The sequence below is a fragment of the Portunus trituberculatus genome, chromosome 30 (genome assembly GCF_017591435.1).
Source record: "Portunus trituberculatus isolate SZX2019 chromosome 30, ASM1759143v1, whole genome shotgun sequence".
Taxonomy (NCBI): Eukaryota; Metazoa; Arthropoda; class Malacostraca; order Decapoda; family Portunidae; genus Portunus; species Portunus trituberculatus.
In genome coordinates this window covers 6,222,750-6,247,749 of record NC_059284.1, presented here as the reverse complement: position 1 = coordinate 6,247,749, position 25,000 = coordinate 6,222,750, and the positions used below count along the sequence as shown (strand labels likewise).

The 25,000-nt window shown below is 44.2% G+C and overlaps 1 protein-coding gene across 6 annotated transcripts in view; it reads right to left on the bottom strand.

Annotated features, from left to right (window-relative positions):
- Nucleotides 1-19,011, bottom strand: part of LOC123510974 (BTB/POZ domain-containing protein kctd15-like) — a 105,770-nt gene extending 86,759 nt beyond the window's left edge. For 3 of the 6 annotated variants that reach the window (XM_045266528.1, XM_045266529.1, XM_045266530.1), the window contains exons 1-3: nucleotides 18,755-19,011; nucleotides 9,587-9,673; nucleotides 6,788-6,865 (exon numbers count right to left, since the gene is read on the bottom strand). In XM_045266528.1, coding sequence (XP_045122463.1) covers nucleotides 6,788-6,865; nucleotides 9,587-9,624 — 116 coding nt within the window. In that variant the 5' untranslated portion in view covers nucleotides 9,625-9,673; nucleotides 18,755-19,011. The remainder of the gene's footprint in view (nucleotides 1-6,787; nucleotides 6,866-9,586; nucleotides 9,674-18,754) is intronic. The other 3 variants (XM_045266531.1, XM_045266532.1, XM_045266533.1) reach the window with 2 other exon arrangements.
- Nucleotides 19,012-25,000: the final 5,989 nt, after the last annotated feature.

The following is a 25,000-nucleotide window of genomic DNA, read 5'->3' as shown; positions in this document are numbered from 1 at the left end:
GTACTTTCCTTTCTTTCACTATCTCTGTATCTCTCTCTCTCTCTCTCTCTCTCTCTCTCTCTCTCTCTCTCTCTCTCTCTCTCTCTCTCTCTCTCTCTCTCTCTCTCTCTCTCTCTCTCTCTCTCTCTCTCTCTCTCTCTCTCTCTCTCTCTCAAGTTAAATATCTGTTTACTTTATACATTAATTTGGTTAGTTTGAGTTGTTTGTATTTGTGAGGTGACAGTGGATGGACTGGCTCTTCGTGGTAGTGGAGCTGGTGGTTAAGCATGGTGAATGAGAAAACTTCAATGTTAACTGCATTTTTTATTTCATTGATTAAAGAAAAGTGTTGGACGTGATAATTACCTTCATGTCTTCTTTTTAACTTTGATTTCTTTTGTGTTTCTAAAATTTTTCTTTGAGTTTTTTTTCCATAAATGTCCAACTGCCATTTCGCTATTTTTTTTTCTCCATACTGGGTCAAAAATTATCCTTGGTTGAGCTGGTGTTATGAAGGAGCTTTACTCTGTGCTCTAAATTTTTCTGTTCTTATTTGGTGAAAAGTTATCCTTCATTGAGCTGGATAAAGGAAGCAAATGTTTTCTGGATGTCAACACCATCACGGCCTCCGCCACCACCACCACTACCATCATCAGCACCACCACTTGCATCACCAGTTAACTGAAAAAAAGATCTTACAAGGAAAAATAACTATTTTTGCTGTGCGGTGAAATGTTTACCTTAATTAGCGCCCACAGTAATAACTCTCTCTGGGAAAATATAATGAAAGGAAAAAGTTGGTCGATGCATTTTAGGTTTTTTTTTATCAACACTTTATTTTTTCCCACAAGTATTTGTTAAATTAGAAAAAAAAGAATCGAATTCCCTGTCGCGTGATCGTATGAAGAAAAAAGAAAAAAGAAGAACAAGGATATTTAATCAATCATTTAAAGCGAACAGTAAATATGATGAAGTTCCTGACTGTAGTGACTCGATGGAAAGTGTCGAAGTGGATCCAGGAAGACTGATAGTCCTGATGAGGCAACTATTCCTTGCTCTCACCTTGCCAGACCAAACTTTTCTTCTTGATCCACATTCACCTTCCCGTGTTTCATGTTTACCGACATTCATCCTTTTCCTAAAACGGGTAACCACTATTTTATATCTTTAATTTCCTGTTTCTTTTTTTGTTGAGACCACGAATTCATTTTGAACAAGATTCTTATGCATATATGTGGCTAGTCTTCCTTTACTTTCATTTTAGGAATGCAAAATTATCTGATTGTTTTATTTTTATTCTTTTGACTTCACCACTTTTAAGAGATGGTTATCAAGACGCCTCCAAAACTAGAGAGGCCACCTCCTTAAGAACTTATAGGGATTGATGATATATTTTTTCCCGTAGCCCTTGACCAGTATCACTCTCATGTGCAAAAAATTGAAGTGCTTTAAGGAGCCGGATGTTTGTGTACGTATAGCTGATGACTGTCCGGGGCTAATGGTCTGCCAAATAGATGATTGGATGTAGATGTTTATTGAGTGGCAAAAAAAAAGTGAATGGAAGTGAGAGAAGGTGAGTGAGTGTACGGATTGAATCAGGTGAGTGGCGGAGGCTGCAGTGAGAGGGTGAGAGGCAGCCCTGCAGCGCGAGGTGACCCAAGACTTGTGTCCTGACCCGCCCCAGGCGACCTTTGGGCCAGACGGAAAGTCAAAGAAGAATACCTCGTCAAGATGAATCGCTAGTCGCCACTTTTTTTCTTTCTTTCCCGCCGGCTGACCCACACCCGAATTTGAGGAAAACAGGTTTCTGCCTCGGGGTTGACCTGGCTTTGAAAAAGGTCAGGCTCTTGCTTTTCCCTGACGTAGGCGCAAAGAGGGAGGGAGAGAGAGAGAGAGAGAGAGAGAGAGAGAGAGAGAGAGAGAGAGAGAGAGAGAGAGAGAGAGAGAGTTAGTATGCCTGCCTCAATAAAATACTCACGTATCTCCTAAATTAAGGCCATAGCAAGACACCTCGGGTTTGGCCTCCCTCGAAGGGCCACGAACACGGCTGAACAAAGACTCGCTCTCCAATATTTCACACTGGGACCAGCCGGGGCGAGCCTCCGCTGCCTCACCCGCGACGCGGCGGCGACAAGGGGCCGGGCGGGGTCTTGCGGGGTGCCGGGCGGCCAAGAAAGAAACAGGTTGCAATCCAGGCCGCCACAGCCCGGGGCGAGTGACCGCGCGTACCCCGACACCACACACCTTTGCGCACCATCACAGCGACGCCACACACACGCCATTCATCACGACACGCACGACTTCGCTCAACGACCAGACGAGGCTCGAGTCGGATGCCTCCACGGCGAGCAGCGCACACCTGGCTGTCTTTTTTTTTTACAGTACATTGTTGACGTTCAGACTCCAGACGGGATTTTTCTCAAGGATGTAGAGCATCCGGTGGCCTCCCCCTGCCAGCCGGTCCTAGGGGAGGCGCGGGGCTGCAGGTGGCGGGGAGGAAAGGCAGGGAGGGTAGCGGAGGAGGTAAGAGCAAGAGATAGTTGTGAAGTTGAGGGGGTGGAAGGTATGTGGCAGGTGTGTGTGATTTTTATGATGCCTCGTCTGTGTTCCTTGCTGGGGGTGGGAAAATGCGGCCAAAGGGAAGATGATACTTGAGCGAAATCGAAAGAGAGAGTTAATTTCAATGCACGTTTGAGAAAGTTGAAGAAGAAAGCGGGTGCGAGAATATTCCTTTGTTCCAGCACCACTACGTTCAGTCTGGAGAGAGAGAGAGAGAGAGAGAGAGAGAGAGAGAGAGAGAGAGAGAGAGAGAGAGAGAGAGAGAGAGAGAGAGAGAGAGAGAGAGACGCACACACAGGGAGAAAGAGGAGGAGGAAGAGGGAAGGAAGGAAAAAGATGAGACGGAGGATAACCAGAACCAGCCACATTTCAATACAAAAGCGATCACATCAGTACAGCTCAAGATAGATTCAGAACAAGTCGAGCAAAATGCACCCGATGAACCAATTTGTCTGGGAGGTTTATGAAGTTGCCTCTGCTGTGGTCGCATAAAATCGAGAGCGAGACACCAAGACCACACCCAAACAAAGGAAACCAAGCAGCAAGGTGGCGTTCTCGTGTCCTTTAAGAAACGAACGATTTGCCCAAACCCTCATTTGTGTTAGTGAGGCAACTTTTACGTAGATTTCCATTAGCGCTCCAAGGTGCTCGTGGTTGCCTCAGCCCAGCCGGTTTGTGAAGGTGCATCTATATTCCTTCCCTCACATGTCTCGAGGCGGTGTGGAAGATTGCATTTCACCGCCACATAATCTGGCCAGTGTGATTCAGCATGGCGTCACCATAATCAAGATGCATAGCGTAGTTTGTAGCGCACTAGTGTACAATTAATGGCGAACTATGTGTTATGATGTCAGTGCAGTGTTCGGAGGATGAGTGTACTAAAACAGAGGCGTCTTGCACACACACACACACACACACACACACACACACACACACACACACACACACACACACACACACACACACACACACACACACACACACACACACACACACACACACACACACACACACACACACACGCACACACACACACCTTTCATTCTCAGTAAAGGATTAAATAGAGTCATGAATGAACCTACTTTTATAAGACCAGTTGTAAATTTTCGGCAGCATTAAACCAGGAAAAACACAGGTGACTTAGCAGGACGTATTAGGACAGGTATAGTTGTGTGCACAGTTTACCTGAATTTAATTAATATGCTTTTACCTCCTGCCGTAAATTTAAGACCACGCTGACCTCCGATGAAACGAAAAACAGGACATTTAACCCTCGCACTAAAAAGAGTATACAAAGATTAATGTTTAAGATCCAGCGATATGGGAAGAATAAAAGCATGCCGAATTTATGTTAATAGCCACCCTCCCTCAGCCTCGTCTCGTCTGGCCCTCGTATCCTTCCAGGCCACATGTTGCTTCTGTCAAACGGGTTTTGGCGTTAGAATACCTGTGGCTTCTGGAGGAGGAATGGCAGGTGTGGGGAGGTGGGAGGCGTGGGAAGATAGCAGGTAGGTCACAGATATGGAATGAGAGTTATAAGAATGAATGTGGCGTGAATGAGAAGCGAGTGTGTGGATATGAATGGATATAACAGAGAAAGAATTTTTTTTTATGGTATTAATTGATGGATGAAACTAATGGAAATGTAAAGAATGAGAAGGAAAAACGTGCTCGAATATATGACATGCATTACTGTTGGAAAATCATAGAGAAGAATCGAAGAAAAAAGCAAGTTACCTTCACCTCCTTCTAGTTTACCTGTACGTCTCATGGAACTCTCTCACCTGGTGTACCTGAATCAAGCACAGGTGAGTGTGGTCGCTCCATTACCTGTGTCCATAAGCTCGCCAAATTACAGCCGCCAGCCTCCCTCGCCACATTAAAATACCTGCCAAGGAGTTTAGTGCTTTTTAACGTTTTTACTTGGGTGACCTTTGCCTTGCTTGGTCTCGAGACTACTTCGTTCTCACGCTTTTGAATTAGACTCTTTTAGTAGGGTGAAATATATGTACGTATATCTTTTTAGCGATTCGTGTTTTTTTTTTTTTTCTATAATGTAGAACCTTCTCAAATAGACTAATCTATTTTGGGAAGACCTTTGATAATTCTCAGACAATTTTACCATTCATATTTTTTCGTCACTCAGATTGAAATAGAACAAGCATGATTAAAAACAAAATTTTCAGCTTCTCTCACGGGCTAAGATCGAGTGACATGATCAAGTGCATCGTATCTCATCGTGAATACATTTTCTTTCTTACTTATAACTCTGCGGCGGAATAAAAGCGCATAGGACGACACGAGAAGGTTAAGAAAAGGCCGCTTGAAATTTGCACCGTGTAATTTGGTCAGCGGGGCATAGCGAACTCTTTTGTGCCTTTTTGAAACTGAAATATGAGATAATCGTTAATGCAAGGAAAAAAAAAAGCACTTAATGCGCGGACTGTAATTACACTTTTTTTTTTCTCCATATTTCTTGGGATGCGACAAGTTGGAGGTACCCTTGAACTTTTTCGTCTTGTCTTGCGTTAATGAACCTTCCACGGTCATGTTAACACCAGCCTCGCGTGTTTATTGAATCGCTAAGAAAGAATGAGAAAAAAAAAAAAACCGATGAAGGTTAATTGGTCTGTAAAAAAAAAATAAAAAAAAGAAGCGCAGGGACATCTATCTTGTTCAGAGAAGGGAAGTGAAGACCACAACAAGAAATTTCTTTACCCCTGAGAGAGTATGAAAGGGTCACCAGGTGTTTGTGCTGCAAGGTGGAGATGCTACTTCCGTGTTCTTTCTATTACTCCAAGACTAGTCCTTATAATCCTCCTTCTCTTCAGTCTCCACCTCCTCCTCCTGCTCGAAACCCGCCCTCCAAATTTACAACATCCGCCGCCCCAGGCTTGACTCCACTGACACCCGACACTCTGTACTAAACTTGTCAACACAGCTGGAGAAGACGCGTGCCCGCCGCTAGAGGGTAGAGAAGAAGAGGAGGAGGAGGAGGAGGAGGAGGAGGAGGAGGAGGAGGAGGAGGAGAAGGAGGAGAAGGAGGAGAAGGAGCAGGATGCTGGAGGCGGCGGAAGCTCTTTATCACACTACCAGCTTCACCACCACAATCATCGCCGCCACCCAGTGCAAAGGTCCTTTTTTATTTTTTAGAGAGAGAGAGAGAGAGAGAGAGAGAGAGAGAGAGAGAGAGAGAGAGAGAGAGAGACTCAGTCAGTCAATTAATTATACCTCTAATGGATTCAGAAGCTGGCACGTTTCCACACACACACACACACACACACACACACACACACACACACACACACACACACACGCTAAGTATCACCCAAACCAGTCGAGACGCGTGCCGGAGCATCTTCCCGACCACGTAATGTCTCACATCCGGTCCTCAGGTGAAGTTTTGCCCCAGTAATGGTGAGGTAATTGCCACTCCTCCCCACCCCTTGCCGCCCCCTTCTCTTCCCCCTCCCTCTCCCGTTACTCTTCCCTCTCGTGTGAGGACGCTTAGCACCTGAGAAGTGGCTCATCATCCAAATCACATGTCTTAAATCACTCCCTTGTCACCGCCGCACGTTGACAAATGCGTATATCTACCTTATTAGTGACTTCTCTGGTGTTCTGTGTGTGTTACTGTTACTTATCTCATTGGGACATATGGATTGCTTTCATTGTTTGATAGTAAAATATATGAACACTATTAATAGTCTTTCTCTCTTTATTTATTTTATTTTCCTTATGTAATATATTAAACTATTGGAGTTTGGTGAAATGGTATTTCTTATTTTTTTGTTTTTTTGGTTGGATACATAAAAGCTACCAAACATATGTATTTAATCCACGCATTTATGAACATGTTTTAAAAGGACAAAGTCGTTTAACCTCTAATTTACAGCACACGCAAATGAAGATAAAAAGACGATAATGTTATGTATAAGTAAACAAGTCTTGTCTCAGCTGAACAAGATGTAACACAGGTAACATAGAAGCTTCACACCTTGCTAACCTCTTTCACCGAGCCCTTCCCACACTCCGCCTCGTCTCTCCCTGCTCTCCCGCTCTCCCTCCCTCCCCTGCGGCTGGAATCTCGGCTCGCCAGATGGTGAAGGAGGACACGAGCCAGGAATCACATCGGGTTTTCAAGATGAGCCTTGGAACCAAATCGCCCAATTAGACAGAGTGAGCCGAGGCGGTGATCAGATACAATGCGACAGGAGCTCCCAGGCGATAAGATACTCCCCAATTATACCTTGTTGCTTGCCCCGCCAGGTGAAGTAAAGAGTGGGAGCCGGGGCGTGTCAGGCGAGATAAATGGCTTCCGGTCCCCCTGCCAGAGAAAGAGATTTTAAGTAGTCTTATTTGGTGTTGTGGAAGGAGGTGTTAGCTGAGATTTAAAGCCCCCTCTCTCCAATCCCTTCCCTCTCTCCCTCCCTCCCTTTCCCTGTCATCTTCTATATCTCCCCCATTTATTAAAAAAGAGATGAGATGAGATTGGATGCTTGTGTTCATGCTGCTGGGGAGAGAGAGAGAGAGAGAGAGAGAGAGAGAGAGAGAGAGAGAGAGAGAGAGAGAGAGAGAGAGAGAGAGAGAGAGAGAGATTAGATATGCATCTTTTTTTGCATTTATTCTTGAATTTATCCAAAATGACTTTTTTTCGTTCTTTTGTTTGCAGGCATCTCCTCCGTGTTCAATCATAAGTAATTTATTGTTACTTCGTCTTATATTTTACGCTATTAGCCTTTTATGATTTAAATCTGTGCATATATCATGTGGACCGTCATGCCTTTAAGATGATAAAGAGTTAATTGGGCTGCACGCGACTTAACCTCGTTCTGAAATGCTAAGTAACGAAGTGTGCTTATCGAATCATCCAAGCCTTTAGGAAACAACGTGAAGAGGAAAAGAGGAGAACGTAATTTTCTAGTTTTCCTGAATTTCTCCCGTAACTTCTTGTAATTTTATATTAAGAAACGAAAGAAAGAAAAAAATGGATTGTTTATATGATTTTGTATTATCATTGCATTCCTCACACGACTTCCCCGTAATATTACATCGAGACATAACGACGAAAAGTAGGAAAACTTGTGATTTTATAGTCTTATTCCTTTTCTCATACAATCTTCACGTGTTGTGTAACCAAGTGTCTCTTTCTTACTGCAGGTCATCAGTGTCAGAGAACAAGTGAAGGCTACATAAACGAAGAGTGAGGGAATTAAAATGCAACAGTGAGAGTCATCTGAATGCATCGAAAGACGTCTAATGCTGACAAAAAAAGTGGGGTGAACGATTTTATACCCTGCCGTCAAGAATTGTGATCGGGATGCACACCTACATTTCATATTAGCAAAGGTTAGCTAGCCCTTTATTACTACATGTAGAAAATGGACTCGGAAGGTTAAGAGAAGAAGGGTACAAAGAAAAAAGTGCTGAAGAAATGTAAGTTTAATGGAAAAGAGGTGACGAAGGGTTTGGTCCATGCAGCGTCATGGCGGCAAGTACTGATTGCTGGAAGCTGTGCAGGTGTGGGTGTGGTCCAGGCATTTCTCTCAGGTGTCGCCTTAGGAAGTACTCTCTCTCTCTCTCTCTCTCTCTCTCTCTCTCTCTCTCTCTCTCTCTCTCTCTCTGCATGTAAAGATACAATCGTGAAGCATCTGGAATTGCGTTGCAGTGAAATTGGATTATCTTTTACATTTACTAGTGTTGGTTTCAATGCACTTTACGAATAGCCTTGAGGGTTCAGACTATCTTACTGATTGTATATAGGATCGAAGTCTATCTGGAGTGAAAGAATTTGTTCTGAACTCAGTTAATGTTATGCTAATAAGATGTTTTTTTTTTCTTGTAAGTTCGTTTCTTGTGCTTTACTCGTCTGTTTATTCCATGTTTTTTTTTGCTCTGCTTTCCGGTGATGGTGTCGCGGTTTTGCCTCTGCTGTTTACGAGGTACGAGGGTTCACTTAGTGGTTCGTTTTGGGCGTGTACAGCGGTTCAGACCCTTTGTCTGTGATGTCGGCGGGTTCGTTCCGCAAAGTTTACAACCGATGATGTTAGTTTTTAGTTTGCAGGGAGGAGAGTTGCTCTGTAATTTGAACCTTACCGGCTTTTGCGAACGCTGCATTTGCCGTCACAGATCGGGAGGTTCACGGGGCAGTGAGACGAACCGCCGAGACGAACAAGCATCACCACGGGTTCGCCTGACGGAGCCGGGACGCTTGCTGAGAGCCAGTCACTGGTCCGCGCCGCTCCCGATAAGGTCAGTGCTTATGCCGTTAGTTTTTTTTTTATAGGCGTTGTGTGTGTGTGTGTGTGTGTGTACACCATCATGTCCAATGTATGTGTGTGTGTGTGTGTGTGTGTGTGTGTGTGTGTGTGCGTGCTTGTGTAAAACTTGTATTAACTCTTTGAAGTATGTGTCTGCATAGTTTTTTTTTTTTTTTCATCCCATTCATTTTCTTCATACCCAGTTTGTCTCCTTAGCTTTTCTTATTCTTTTTTTCTGGTCCTTTAGTCAGTAATCCAGCATTACATCGAAATTACCAGGCATCCTAAATATTAACGATAAACAAATAACAGTTTATGCATTGCTTGATAACTTGCCATCTGTTGGAACACTACGCTCCTTCGGTTTTTGCTTACTCCGAGTCTCGTTAAGGTGCAGTTTGCGGTCACATAATTACCGCCTCCAATTAGTAAAGCGATCACAGAGACGTTCATGTTGAGAAAAGAATGATAAGTGGAAAACGTGATGCACATACTTAGCACACCGCTGTCACTGCATAATTGTCGTCATTTCTTTTCGTCAAGTTTCCATTATATTTTCACAAATTTTGTGTAGCATTATCTGGCATCTGCATTCGACTCCTGTGTATACGGGTGAGTGAGTACAGTGGGCTTGCGTGGATGTTTGTACATGGATAGTGCATATGTGGGCGAGTGTGGATGAGGGATTGTTGGGTGGGTGGGTGTGCGTGGATGGGGGCTGAAGGTGGTAGGTGAATGAGTGCATGCGTAAACAGCGTCGACTTGAATAAAGAAGTGGCATTTCTTACCTGTTTGAAGCTTTCGAAACGAGCTTTTCCACCTGCATTTTTGTGGTAGCAGTGGTGGAGGTGAGCTACGGTTAAGGTGTCTCCCCTCTGCAAGGAAAAAGATAAAGAAACTAAGTACTAAATAACAGTTGGTATTATACAAAAAATATCATTAGTAACAGTAAGCAAATATTTGATTATTAACTATTCTCAGTACTCAACTCAGCTACCTAACTAAGAGTCATTAGTACGCAACACTTACTAAACATTCAAAACTAGTCATTAGTACTCAACAGTTAACTGCTACTTACAAAAATAGTCTTTAGTACTCAACAACACTTCGTTTCATTCAGAACTGGTTTTTAGCACCAAATGGTATTTAACTACAACCTTCAAAATTAAACTTTAGTACCGTAGAACAATTAACTCATCAGTAACCAGTCAGCAGTACCCGACAACACTTCGCATCATAAACATGCCGTGGTTCGTACAAGGGAGGCCGAGTGGTAGCGATCGTGCTGCTATTGGGTTACACAGATGCACCACAAAGCCAGGTATTTCAATGCAGATTTCGAGGGATGATTTTCAGCTCTCAAATAACTGCACTTCCACACATGCACGCATAGAGGGAGGGAGGGCGGCACGAGAGGCGGCAGCAGTAGCAGCGTGCCGGTCAGTCCTCGCAACACGCCCACGCTAATCCCAGCCACTGTTGCGAATACTAATTGGCGGTGTACAGTCCATATTTTGAATACCGCACCGGGTAGAGTATCACGGGTGAGGTTTACGTGGTGTTAGGAGGCAGGCGGGAACTTGGGTTATGAGGTGAGGTCGGAAGGCTCGCTGGGGTTGGCTGTAGCTACGACTAATTGGCGAACTTAGAAAGTTTAATGAGAGACGTGAATGAGAGGCCGCCCGCCGCCCTTCACATGAACCCTCTCCCCGCCCCGCTGGATAATAGCCTTTGTTGTCAATCAAAACAATAGTTCACCGGAGATGAGAGAGAGAGAGAGAGAGAGAGAGAGAGAGAGAGAGAGAGAGAGAGAGAGAGAGAGAGAGAAAGGGAAAAGGATACTTGATAGATCATGTTGGGGAGAGAAATGGAATGAAAGAGTAGCCATAATTATTGAGAAGTTAAAAGTCATGAAAATTTCACTTTTCTTCCTTCCTCCTCAACCTCCTTTCCTCCTCCTCCTACTCAAGGGTGGAGTATTACATAGTAGCAACTCCTCGGTTGAAGTGGTACTGTGGTTGTTTAAAAAAGAAGAAACGGATGATGTACCGATAGCGTTAATGTGGTGAGAATGCTGAGAGAGAGAGAGAGAGAGAGAGAGAGAGAGAGAGAGAGAGAGAGAGAGAGAGAGAGAGAGAGAGAGAGAGAGAGAGAGAGAGAGAGAGAGAGAGAGAGAGAGAGAGAGAGAGAGAGAGAGAGAGAGAGAGAGAGAAAGAGAAGAGAAGAAAGAGAGAGAGAGAGAGAGAGAGAGAGAGAGAGAGAGAGAGAGAGAGAGAGAGAGAGAGAGAGAGAGAGAGAGAGAGAGAGAGAGAGAGAGAGAGAGAGAGAGAGAGAGAGAGAGAGAGAGAGAGAGAGAGAGAGAGAGAGAGAGAGAGAGAGAGAGAGAGAGAGAGAGAGAGAGAGAGAGAGAGAGAGAGAGAGAGAGAGAGAGAGAGAGAGAGAGAGAGAGAGAGAGAGAGAGAGAGAGAGAGAGAGAGAGAGAGAGAGAGAGAGAGAGAGAGAGAGAGAGAGAGAGAGAGAGAGAGAGAGAGAGAGAGAGAGAGAGAGAGAGAGAGAGAGAGAGAGAGAGAGAGAGAGAGAGAGAGAGAGAGAGAGAGAGAGAGAGAGAGAGAGAGAGAGAGAGAGAGAGAGAGAGAGAGAGAGAGAGAGAGAGAGAGAGAGAGAGGGAGAGAGAGAGAGAGAGAGAGAGAGAGAGGAGAGAGAGAGAGAGAAGAGAGAGAGAGAGAGAGAGAGAGAGAGAGAGGAGGAGAGAGAGGAGAGAGGAGAGAGAGAGAGAGGAGAGAGAGAGAGAGAGAGAGAGAGAGAGGGAGAGAGAGAGAGAGAGAGAGAGAGAGAGAGAGAGAGAGAGAGAGAGAGAGAGAGAGAGAGAGAGAGAGAGAGAGAGAGAGAGAGAGAGAGAGAGAGAGAGAGAGAGAGAGAGAGAGAGAGAGAGAGAGAGAGAGAGAGAGAGAGAGAGAGAGAGAGAGAGAGAGAGCAGAGAGAGGAGAGGAGAGAGGAGAGGAGAGGGAGAGAGAGAGGAGGAGAAGGAGAAGGAGAGTGGCGGCGTGATAGTCGTGTGCACAGCGATTGTCTAAAGGTGACAAGAGTCAACCAACACCATTAAGTGGCTTTAGGAGACCATCCGATTGGTGAGTGACTGTAGCGTAGAGGGAGAAGGAGAGACAGCCAGACACAGACAGCCAGACAGCTAACCATTCATCTAGGTATTGTCAGAAAAAAGGAAACACACACACAGACACACACACACAACAACAACAACAACAACCACAAAGCACTCCCTCTGAAGATTTGGTTTACATTTGCACATTAAGAGGACTTTAATTGACAAGGTGCGAGTCCAGGTTGCCCGGTAGAGCAGGTGGTATTTTGCCTTGATCCAATCAGCTGCTACGTGACAGGATTGCAGGCTATTTTTGCGAGTAACGTGTAGTTTTTGTGATCTTTTTTAGTGTATGAATAGGAGACAGTTGTGCGTCTCTCTCTCTCTCTCTCTCTCTCTCTCTCTCTCTCTCTCTCTCTCTCTCTCACACACACACACAGATGCGGCGTCACTTGCAAGTGAAAGTGCATGTGATAAGTTAAGACTCCACAGGTAGTGTTTTTGATTGATACATTAGATTGTCATTGTGTGTGTGTGTGTGTGTGTGTGTGTGTGTGTGTGTGTTTAGTTGGGTGGGTGGAGTTTTAGGTGTGTGTATTTGTGCACATAAAATCATAGTTTGGAACAAAGAATCATATTTTTTTGCCATTTTCTTTTGGGCTCTTCTTTTTGGTTTCTTTTTTGGGCGTTCGTGATTTCACAAAGACTTATTGGGTCACGCTTTTACATTGCGTGCTGCTCCCGTTAACCTTTCCGTGACTGTTCCTTAATTTTAAAGGCGTGGCGTGTGTGAGTCCGTCGATAGCAGAATATTTGTATTAATGGTCAGAAAGACTCGTGCAATGAGAGAGACGAAAGAAAAAAAGTGAGAACCAAAAAGAAGGTACCCATTCTATTGCGCAGGATTATATCGTAAAATATTAATGTTAAGTTATATTATTGTTTTTTTTTAAGAGATTTAGGAATTAAAGGAAAAAAAGAGTAAAGGTAAGGAACGATGCGTAATTGCAACTAAAACAAAATTTTCTGAGAATAAAAAAAAAGGGCGGAAATAGACACAGGAAGCAAACGAACAACACCGACGAATTAAAACAATGATATATAAGCAGAAGAATAAGACGCAAATTTCAATCATAACGTAACATTTTACGAAGTTATTTTTTTTTGCATCTTTTGTTTCGCTTGGGAAGAAAATAAATGAACACGGAGGATAGACAAAAAAGAGACTGACTCTGTACTCTGCTGGTCAACTTTCACTGTGACCAAATACTGTCTCTCTTGTCCCCCTCCCTCCCTCCTGCCCTCGCGCCCTCCCTGACCCTCTCTCAACCTTCAGACACCATCTACCCCCATACCTCTCTCTCTCTCTCTCTCTCTCTCTCTCTCTCTCTCTCTCACATTCCGGTATTGTCCCTCCTCTCCTTCCCTCCAGGTCTCCCCTCCATCCGTCCCTCCCACCGTGTCTCCTACTTCTCCTTTTCCTCCACCTGTTCATATTTCGTCACCTAATATTCGCTCTCTTCTCTCTTTCTCCTCCTCGCTTCCTTATTCATCTTTTGTGGCACGTCTAGATCTTTACTCTTCCACCCTACGTAGTTTCATTATTTTTTTGCTTCCTCTCTCCTCTTTTGTCTCTCCCCCTCCATTATCCCTTCATTAATTCCAACCTCCCCTTAGCCTTCATCTTTTTTTTCATTCTCTTCGTAATCTTTCATTCCTAAGTCAGACAGAAGATACGTTGTTTTTCTTACTGTTGAGATTATAATGATTAATTTTAGTGTGTGTGTGTGTGTGTGTGTGTGTGTGTGTGTGTGTGTTCGATGAAAACTCAAAAGCAGTGAAAAAGCCATAGCACTGATTAAATTTCAACCTCCTCCTCCTCCTCTTTCTTATCGCCTCTTCCTTTTGCCTTCCTTTTCTTCCTCTTTTCTACCTACGGAAGAATACAGATAGTGGTACATATATCTTCTAACCATAACAAAATCCCTATAAAAACATTCCCTTTTATCGTTTTTTTACTTCTCTTCTTAGTTTTCTTTCTTTTGTCCCTGTTTAGCATATATTTTCAATTTCTGTCTACTGTTAGTCTTAATATCAATTCTCCCTCTCTGTCCCTACTTAGCCTTCCCATCGCCCATACCTTCTACCTGTCTCCAAAGGGGGTCGTTAACATCTAGCACACCTGGACTGCCTCTTAGAGATCATAATCACGCAGGTAAATGGCAAAGACGAACTGATAAGAATAGATAAAGGTAGATTGCTTCTAATAGGGAGGAATGAGGATTTTGCTGACTACTACTACTACTACTACTACTACTACTACTACTACTACTACTACTACTACTACTACTGAAACTGCTAGTTCTACTACTGAAACTGCTACTTCTACTACTGAAACTACAACTACTGAAACTACTACTACTACTACTACTACTACTACTACTACTACTACTACTACTACTACTACTACTACCACCGAGAGGTATGACAAGAAAATATCGTTCGCTTGTATTGTGATATTTGAAATGTGTGAATGTTCAGGTGTTTGTATTTGTGTATTACGGTGTGCTCTGTACAAATCCGAATGAAGTTTGTATATTTTCGTCCCTTTGTATTTGTGATTAGTAGTTTTGCGTGGAGTTTGTGATGGACATTTTTGTATTTTCTGACGTTATTTTATCACCAGTCTTTTCTGTCATTGCGTTCACTAGAAAAATAGAAAATGAATAAATGCAAATATTACTTGTTAAATTACGTCACTGATTTATTCTTATAGCAAAAGCAACATCAACAATTACTTCTATTACTGTTGCTATTGATGCTGCTGCTGCCACCACCACCACCACCACCACCACTGCTACTGCTACTGATACTGATACTGCTAACTGCTTGTACTACTACTACTGCTATTACTACTACTACTACTATTACTACTACTACTACTGCTACTACTACTACTACTACTACTACTACTACTACTACCACCACCACCACCACCACCACCACCACTACCACCACTGCCACCACCACCACTGCCACTGCCACCACCACTGCTACCACCACACCACCACCACCACCACCACCACCACCACCACCACTACCACCACCCACCACCACCACCACCACCACCACCACCACCACCACCACCACCACCACCACCACCACCACCACCACCACCACCACCACCACCACCACCACCACCACCACCACCACCACCACCACCACCTGCACCACCACCACCACCACCACCACCACTGCCACCACCACCACCACCACCACCACCACCTGCCACCACCACCACCACCACCACCACCACCACCACCACCACCACCACCACCACCACCACCACCACCACCACCACCACCACCACCACCACCACCACCACCACCACCACCACCACCACCACCACCACCACCACCACCACCAATCCCACCACCACCACCACCACCACCACCACTACTACCACCACCACTACTACTACTACTACTACTCCCACTACTACTACTACTCCCACTACTACTACTACTACTACTACTGCTTCTTCTATTGCTATTACTACTACTATTACTATTACTACTACTGTTGCTGCTACTACTACTACTACTACTACTACTACTACTACTACTACTACTACTACTACTACTACTACTACTACTAAATTTTAGCGGCAAGTATTACTGATGAAGTTCAAAATATAGATATAATTAACTGAGAACGTGAACAAAATTCGTTGGAGAGGATAAATAGGCGAAGGAAAAGCATTCATAACCCGGGAAGTCTCATTATAATGATAGTAATAATTAGTATTATCATTAAAGGTGTAGTAGTAGTGGTGACGTGGTAAACGATAGTGGTAGTAATGGTGTAATAGCAATAGGAATAATAGTTGTTGTGATAGAAGTGCATGAGTACAGTTGTAGTGATATTAGATGTAGTAATAGCGGTGGTTGTAGTAGAAACAATAAAAAAAATGTGGTTTTAGTGGTAGGAGGACGAGGAATGAAATGGTAGTAATTTTAGTAGAAGCTTTGATAATGCTAGATGTAGTAGTAGAAGTAACCGTAGTGATCGTAGTAGTAGTAGTACATGTTTAAGGTCAACCTGCTGGGGGTCGCGGTGTGCACGGACGACTAAATATGTACGGACAGGCACGTACACCGCGTGGCCCTCACCTGCCGTACCTGGCGTCCCTTATACGCAGAATGGATGCATGCCGGAGTTGGTGTGAGCTGGGGAATGCCAAGGAGTAGCCGCTGGGAGAAATATTAATGGTCTCCTTGTTGATAACCGGTCGTCAACTGCGCCACCCTTACTGTCATCCTAATGGTGTTATGGGGAAATGGTGGTGTGGGCGAGGAGATACTGTATAAGTGTATAGTAATGTAATCAGTAACTTTTCCTTTGTTGTGCAATGTATTATTTTTTTTACTACGTATTTCTTCTAAGGGATGATACTGTTCTCAAATTGTTTGCCTTATGGCACCATTTTTCCTTGCCTTCTGGTTTGTAATGAATTGAATATTCCTTTAATTTTATTTGCTCTGAGATGATACATTTTCTTTACTCCTGTCTACAGATAGTTAATGATTTCACTTTTCGAGTATTATTTGTTCTAAAGAAGATTTTTTTCTTCCTCTCATTTCAGATTATTTATTTTATTACTGGATGGTTTATGGCTTGATGCATTGTAAACGGTTCGTCTTAGTCTTTTAGTGATAAAGTATTTAAAGAATGTGACTTGGTAAATTAAAGAGTAATTTGCGCTTAATTTTGTTGATATACTTTTGATTTTGCGAATTGGATTCTGTTGATTGTTTATTTTTATAAATTTCTTGATTCACAACTGAGACAGTGAGGCGAGACAAAACCATTTGTTTATTTGCCTTTCATTATTAGCTTCTAAGAACTTGACCCTCTTGTAGAACAAAAAAAGTTAGAATGGAAGTGAAATTTGCCCCTGGAGCCAATAATTATTCAGAGGTATTAGATTGTGAGGTGATGGTGGTAGTAGTAGTGGTAGTGATAGTGGTAGTCTTAGTGGGCGAGAGCAGTTTTCACACATTCACTTAGAAGCAGCTCATGAAAATTACTTAAAATACACTCCAATATCCAGCCTCGTCCTTAGATCCCAAAACTGGCCCCCTAAAAAGCCCATCCAAGGACGAAGTGACCGTCAGGGGGCTGTGAAGGATACAGTAAAGCCCCAATGAGCCTGAGTGCCGATTGGAAGTATCTCAAATCTGAAGAACTGAAAAAGAAAAAAACAAACGCTCCTAGAGATTCATGTGTTTTTCAGTTTGACATAAACGAATTAAACGAAGACAGAGGAGACCTAGATAGACAAAAAAGAGGCAGAGGAAGATTGAAATGATAGTTATCACAGACAATCCGACAGGCCTAATTAACCTCAAAGAAATTCCGAAAGACTTAAGGCACGGAGTAAGATCCACACAGAAGAGAAAAACAAGAGAATAGATTAGCATTCTGATGTTCACCAGCTTGTAATCCTATCCGGGGAGGAATGATTGGAAAAGTGGTCTTGGATCCTTTGTAATTTGCATTCGAGATATGTATAGATGATAAAAAAATAGAAATAAAAACTGAATATCCTGAGATTCCTATGAGCGGTGGGCCCAGAAAAGACTCAGGAAAAAGGCGACAAAAAATCATTAAAAAACCCTAAATTAGTGAAGGATGTGATGAAAAAAACCATCTGGAAGTTTAATCATGACACGCCTGGTTAACTTCGTTCGTGATGGTGAGCGGGACGTGGGTGAGAGTTAGCGATCTGTTTGGTGACCTGGCGACTAGCGAGGCCTTTTCTATCTATACACGTTCCCTCTTTTCACCTGTTACCTGCGCCTCTTCGTCACCCATACCACCCATGTGTCTCAGGGGGAGGTTTACCGGGCCGGGGAGTGGGTCTGTCGCTATCGTGTTGCTGTTGCTGTTGTTTTATTGGTGTGATTCTCATTCTGATCATGCCTAGGTCCTTCCCCCTCTATTGGTGTGCCGCGGGTGCTAAGGGTCGGTGTTAGGGCTCTGATCTCCTTTCTAAATCTTTCCTGTGTGTGTGTGTGTGTGTGTGTGTGTGTGTGTGTGTTTGGGACATCCACTCGCGACGCCTCCAGACACTCGGGTGATTGTAGATAAGCATAAGTTGATCAGCACATTTTACTTTCTCCTGCGTCAGAGCGAGACAAAGGTTGAGAAGGTTGTGGTTACCGTGGCTGTGGCATGCTGGTAAGGAGAGAGGGAGGGACGGACGGACGGAGGGAGGGACGGAGAGGGACACACACAAGGGGGAGAGAAAAAAAAAAGAGAACGGGGAGGGGACGGGAGTCACGAGGGTTGCAGAAGCTAAGACATTCAAGCCACGTTTGGACGAGGCACGAGTATTCCAGCAAGAGGCACTACACACACACACACACACACACACACACACACACACACACACACACGTCCTTGACTGCTGTACCTTCTCGCTTGGCCCCATCGCCGCCCCTCGCTGGCCCTCACCCTCATGTTTTTCTCGACGCCACGCGCAAAACTCAAATTATTTACGATTTTTCTAACACAGTGACCGTAATACTACGTGGGATACAAGTGGGTGAAAGACATAAAATTAATCTCCCTTCTTAACCATGCAAGCGCTCGCGATGCACTCCAAAACAACACTTAGGAAAGACACTCGGGAAGGACAAAGGGGACGCACAGGTGCTCTCATGATGCCTGGTGCAGTAAGAGACTGTGACGACTTTCACCTCCAGCTGAATGGAGAAAAAAATATGCATAGCCAAAAATCCTTGAGGAGTGTCGACTCGAGGTGCGGATTTGCCAGCGGCGTCCTACTCACCTGTTTGGGAGCGAGGGATCCTGGGCGATGTGGTGACACTGTACACACTCCGAGAGACACACACTCGCGCGAGGGACACTAAACACTAGCTAGGGTGGCGGAGGGAAGGTTAGTCCGGGTGAGAGGTAGAGTGAGGTAGGGAGGCGTCACTGAGTCATGTTGCCTACTGGCTGGTTGGACCACGACTCACGCTACTCCGCCACCGCCACCACCCAGCCAGCCTCACTCGCTCTCGCCAGCACCACCACCACCACTACCACTACCACCCCACCGCACCGCCACCTCTGCCACACGCCGCCGCTGCCGCCATACACACACACACACACACACACACACACGAACGCAACTGTACCCCGATGGCTCTTTTTTACGTCACTTTTTTTCGAGGCGCGCACCAATCCTTTGCAACAGAAATACTTACTGCTATATGCCAATAATGTGTCGGTAACGGAGGGTAGCATATGTTTGTTGCTTATGTTGTGATCAGATGTGTACAGTCTCTCTCTCTCTCTCTCTCTCTCTCTCTCTCTCTCTCTCTCTCTCTCTCTCTCTCTCTCTCTGTGACGGGGCTGCGTAAAAAAAAAGTAGGAGAGCGGGGTCAAAGGAGAGCGTGGGAGGGGTAACTGAGAGAAGAGAGAGAGGAAGGGAAGGAGGGGGGAACAGAGGGAAGGGGGTCAGTAATGGTGAAAGGTAAGGACTTAATCACCCCCCCTCCCTCCATCACACACACGCGCACACACACACACACACACACACACACACACACACACACACACCATTATTTTGCTTCCAGTTCCTGCCATTAACAATCCAATACAGCTAGTCTCGCCCTCACGTTAGAAATTATTCGTTGCTGACCCACGACTTAGACCTCCTCCTCCTCCTCCTCCTCCTCCTCCTCCTAGAAACTCGACTATGTCCTCGTGAATAACCTTAAGAAACACACCTTTACCACTTTTCCATATGAAGGAAGGAGGAGGAGGAGGAGGAGGAGGAGGAGGAGGAAATGGAGGAAGGGGTAGCTCAAGTAAAACGAAACCTCTCGGGACTCGATTAAATTAAACATTTTTGGAAACGCAACCAGCAGAGGCGAAATTAGCTTTACCTCAGCGGCGGGAGTACTACTGGCAATGAAAGGACTCCCGTTGACTGTATTCATCAGCATATATACATGTTTTTTTTATTCTCTTTTTTTCTATACCTTATTTCGTTTTCATTTTACCTTGACGCTTGTTTATTTTGCTTTTTTCCCTTTCTTTTATCTACGTGTGTGTGTGTGTGTGTGTGTGTGTGTGTGTGTGTGTGTGTGTGTGTGTGTGTGTGTGTGTGATGAATATCGTATGGCAATGTTTTTTTTCTGTGCACTACATATCCATCATAACATGCATATAAAGGATCAAAATATTAAAAAGTTCTTTGAAAATATGGAAATAGGCTAGCACAGAGAGAGAGAGAGAGAGAGAGAGAGAGAGAGAGAGAGGGAGGGAGGGTCGATGTGATGTGATGTGAAATGGACGTAACAATATATGTATATGTGTATATGTATAATACCTTACAAAGTGCTCGGTTCAATATGTAGGATGCCAAAAATAAAGTCGCCTATTTTTTCACTCCTCGTCCATGAACAAGGAAATGTAATCTGCCGGACGAGGGGACGCCGAGCTCTACATGAATAATGATAAAAATGAGAGCGGCATATACGAACGTGCGGAGCGAGAGCGTTTGAACCTGAAAATGAGGCTTCGTTTGAAATGATGCAACGAAACTCCCTAGTCTTCCTCTCTCTTATTCTCTGATCTCGTTGATTTTGAAATATATTTATTGTTGAATATTATTTTTTTCATGTCATTTTTGCTGTAAAACTTTATATATACTCTTTTTTTCAGCTTTGTTTAATGTTACAATGAAAATGTTGATATAGTAAAGCTGTGTAAAGTAATAGACAGAGGAACGGAAGCCAATGTATTATTAACTATTACATCCAAATTAGTGTAGTGTACATAACAAGGTACATTATCTAATTAAGGGACGTAATTGTTCTTTTACCAGCCGCCCCCCTGAGTCCCCAAACTAATTAGGTAATGAACTCAAGTAGCCTTTGTGTTTTCTCGTGTCATTTACAGCATATAGTGAAGGCACATTGTAGCAAGTCAGACGGAACGTGTTTGAGATTGCAAAGGAAGGGGAGAGGATATCTAAGGGAGATTTTATATTTTTATTTATACTATTCATGCATTTCATCATCATCATCATCATCATCATCACCATCATTACCATCATCGTAATCGTCACTATTGGGGCGATCGTCATCCTCAATATCATCATCACCATCATCACTATCATCACTATCATCACCACTACCGTCAGCGTCATCACCTGTGATTTCTATACTGGTGTTAAAGATAACTAACTTGAAGTCTTCACTCCTTTATGTTGGCTGCTTGTCTATTACTGGCTACTACAGTAAAACTTTTCTCCTTTTCTAGTTACGTGCCTGGTCTGCTTCATTTAACAATTACATAGATCTTGTATAATGCTTCAAACTATTCTGAAAGATGAGCTATAAATCATTTCAGTGGCAGACAAAAATAGTCGTTGTTGAAATCTTGACACACTCGATACCTTATCAAATCAGATCACACACACACACACACACACACACACACACACACACACACACACACACACACACTGTCTTTGTCTGTGTGTGTGTGTGTGTATGTATATATATATATATATATATATATATATATATATATATATATATATATATATATATATATATATATATATATATATATATATATATATATATATATATATATATATATATATATATATATATATATATATATATATATATATATATATATATATATATATATATATATATATATATATATATATATATATATATATATATATATATATATATATATATATATATAAATTTATTTTCTTTTAGCAGCGGAAGACAAAAGCCCGCAAGTAACAGCATTCTTCGCTGCATCAATAACATGTCTGAGGGTTTATACAAGCCAGTCGCAACATCACCGTTGTTCGGACACCTGGATGGAAGGAGACTGGATAATTACATTATTACATTGAAGGAGAAGAGTATCCATTCTCTCAGATGTTTGATATTGACCGAGCAGAACTGTGTTGTGTAAGAGCCCAGAGGTAGGTGTTAGCGAGGGAACAACATAATGAGACGAAACAGCGCTCCCTTGGGCTATTTAGGCGGCGTTGGTTGCGGTGCGTAGATACTTCGTGGTGTCCGCTGGTGGGAAGGGGAGTTTGAAAGCTTGCCCACGCATTACCTATTCGTGCTGTACTATCAGGGTGGCAGGATTGCCACTTAGGCTCATCAGTCATGCAGTTTTCGGATATTGATTTAGCCAAGGTCGTGGTTCCGGGCTGTCTGAGTCCTTGCACGTAGAGTAGCGGCCTCCGTGCTAATGGGTGGACGAGACACTAAACCGTGTGGCCGTGACGCCTTGTAATTAGGTGTTGTCGCCAGTCGCCCGAGTCGCTCATCAACGCTCCGGTAATTTTACGTGTGCGATCACTCCGTTAGCAGTACATGCCTCCCGTTACCTAATTTGTAACCGGATGTGAGCCGTTAAGTAAAGCAGTTCCGGGTGTGGCGGAGAGGAGCGGCGAGGGATGTGGCCAGCCGGGGCAGGGCGGCGGGCCGGCCAGCCCGGGGCCACACCGCCGCCGCGACCACGGCTGGAACTTGAGCTCTCACCTTCACTCACCGTCTCTTTCACAGCGAGGAATTATTACATATATATTTTTGGATATTCTCGTATATATAAGATACTTTCAGCATTTTCTCGATAGCTGGAGAGTATGAAGAGGGTGGACTGAAGGGAGCTGTTGCAACACTTGCTCTGCGCAGCTCGTTGGGGGCATGGCCTCAGGCGAGCTGAACTGCCACATTCCTCGGATTATTATTATTTTATTTACTTTCTGGGCTTATATCGGCAGTTTGTGCTGTTTTCTCACTCTCACGTAATTAAATGGAGTATGCAGGAAGGTGTGGTGTACAAGGCAGACGAAAATACGACTGGAAATAGAGGATAAAAACGGGAATGTGGGTGTGTTAGGCCGGGGTGGCCCCAGGCGCCCCCTCCCTCCCTCTCACAAACACTCCTGCATAGCGTATGAGGCACCTACGTTCCTGCTGCTGCCGCTGCTGCTGCTGTTGGTGCTGCTGTTGCTTCTGCTGTTAATCCTTCATCAAAAGCTAACAATGCTCAACACGGTTTATTGTTGGCTTGAAAACAAGATGTTGATACTGATGCGCTTACGCTACGTTGGGTCGCTAGTCCTATAACATTCACCTCGGAGGGAAGGGCGTCCCGGGGAGATGGAAGGAGTGGTGGAGGAGGCTGAATATTTCCCTCGAAGGCAGGTGCTGGTTGACGTTTTTCTTAATGTCGCTGGCAGGGGCGTGGAGGTGATCACAGGCGCCGGGCTTCCCCTCCCTCCGCTCCTTCCTACCTGTTGGAGGCAGCGGTGCTTCTCACTAAGTGGGTCTCCGCTCACTCTGATCAAACATTCGCACCTCTAGGCCAAATAAAAGCAAAACATAACCCACGCTTTCTTGTTAATCTTTGTGTGCAACGAGTCGAACCCCATCTTAGCAAGTGAGAGAATGGAAAAACAATGAATATACGTATTGAAGAAAAGTGAACAAATAAAAGAAAAAAAAAGAAAACAAAAACAAATGGTTCCTGCTTCACTGACCTAACAAAATAAAGTTTCACTCCCACCACCGGCGAATTGTATATAGAAAGACATTTTTTGACCTTGGTAATAGGATTTGGGGATCGGACAGCAGACGAGAAACTCACAGGGTGTCTCAGGTAGGACAGCGGGACCACGTGACAGGACCCCTAGATAACCGCTCGCCCAAAGACAGTCATGACGAGGATCACGATAATCGAAGAGGATGAGTCCAAGTGTGTGTGTGTGTGTGTGTGTGTGTGTGTGTGTGTGTGTCAGTGTGTGTGTGTGTGTGTGTGTACCGCCCTTGAGCGACCCCCCAGTGCCAACCCGCCAGCCAGGGACGGCCCATCGCCTTTAATTCAGCGATGCAACACTTTCCTGCGGTCACCCTGCAGCCCCCAACACTGAACCGACTCGTAGGGAAAGCGAGCTCGAGTGGGAGGGGAAGGAAGGGAAGAGAAATGGGAAGGGAGGACGTCGCTAGTACTGTAAACAAACTCCCATTGCTAGTTTGTGTGGTTTGTGAGTTACGCGAGAGGAAGATGTTTGCTTATTATTGACTGATTGAAAGAATAAGTTATTACATAGTTATTTTTTCTTCTATCATGACCCTAACTTTGTAGACAGACTCCCCTCGATGGGAAGATAAGAGCAATGATTATTTTTTATTGTTTCGTCACACAGCAGAGTCAATCCTTAGTTGGCTCTCTCTCTCTCTCTCTCTCTCTCTCTCTCTCTCTCTCTCTCTCTCTCTCTCTCTCTCTCTCTCTCTCTCTCTCTCTCTCTCTCTCTCTCTCTCTCTCTCTCTCTCTCTCTCTCTCTCTCTCTCTCTCTCTCTCTCTGTAAAAAGCACGAACACGAATACACAGACACAGACACAGACACAGACAGACTGACAGACACACACAGAGACAGACTGACAGACACACACAGAGACATACTGACAGACACACACACAGAGACAGACTGACAGACACACACACACACACACACACACACACACACATACACATACACACATTAAACACACATCGCGTAGTGTAGTGGTTAGCACGATCGACTCACAATCGAGAGATCCGGGTTCGAGTCCCGGTAAGCGGCGAGGCAAATGGACAAGTGTCTTAATGTTTGGCCCCTGTTCACCTAGCAGTAAATAGGTACGGGATGTAACTCGAGGGGTTATGGCTTCGCTTTCCCGGTGTGTGGAGTGTGTTGTGGTCTCAGTCCTACCCGAAGATCGGTCTATGAGCTCTGAGCTCGCTCCGTAATGGGGAAGACTGGCTGGCTGACCAGAAGTCGACCGAGGTGAATCACACACACACACACACACACACACACACACACATATACACATTAACACACACACTAATATTAACACACACACACACATATTAACACACACACACACATATTAACACACACACACACACACACACACACACACACACACACACACACACACACACACACACACACACACACACACACACACACACACACACACACACA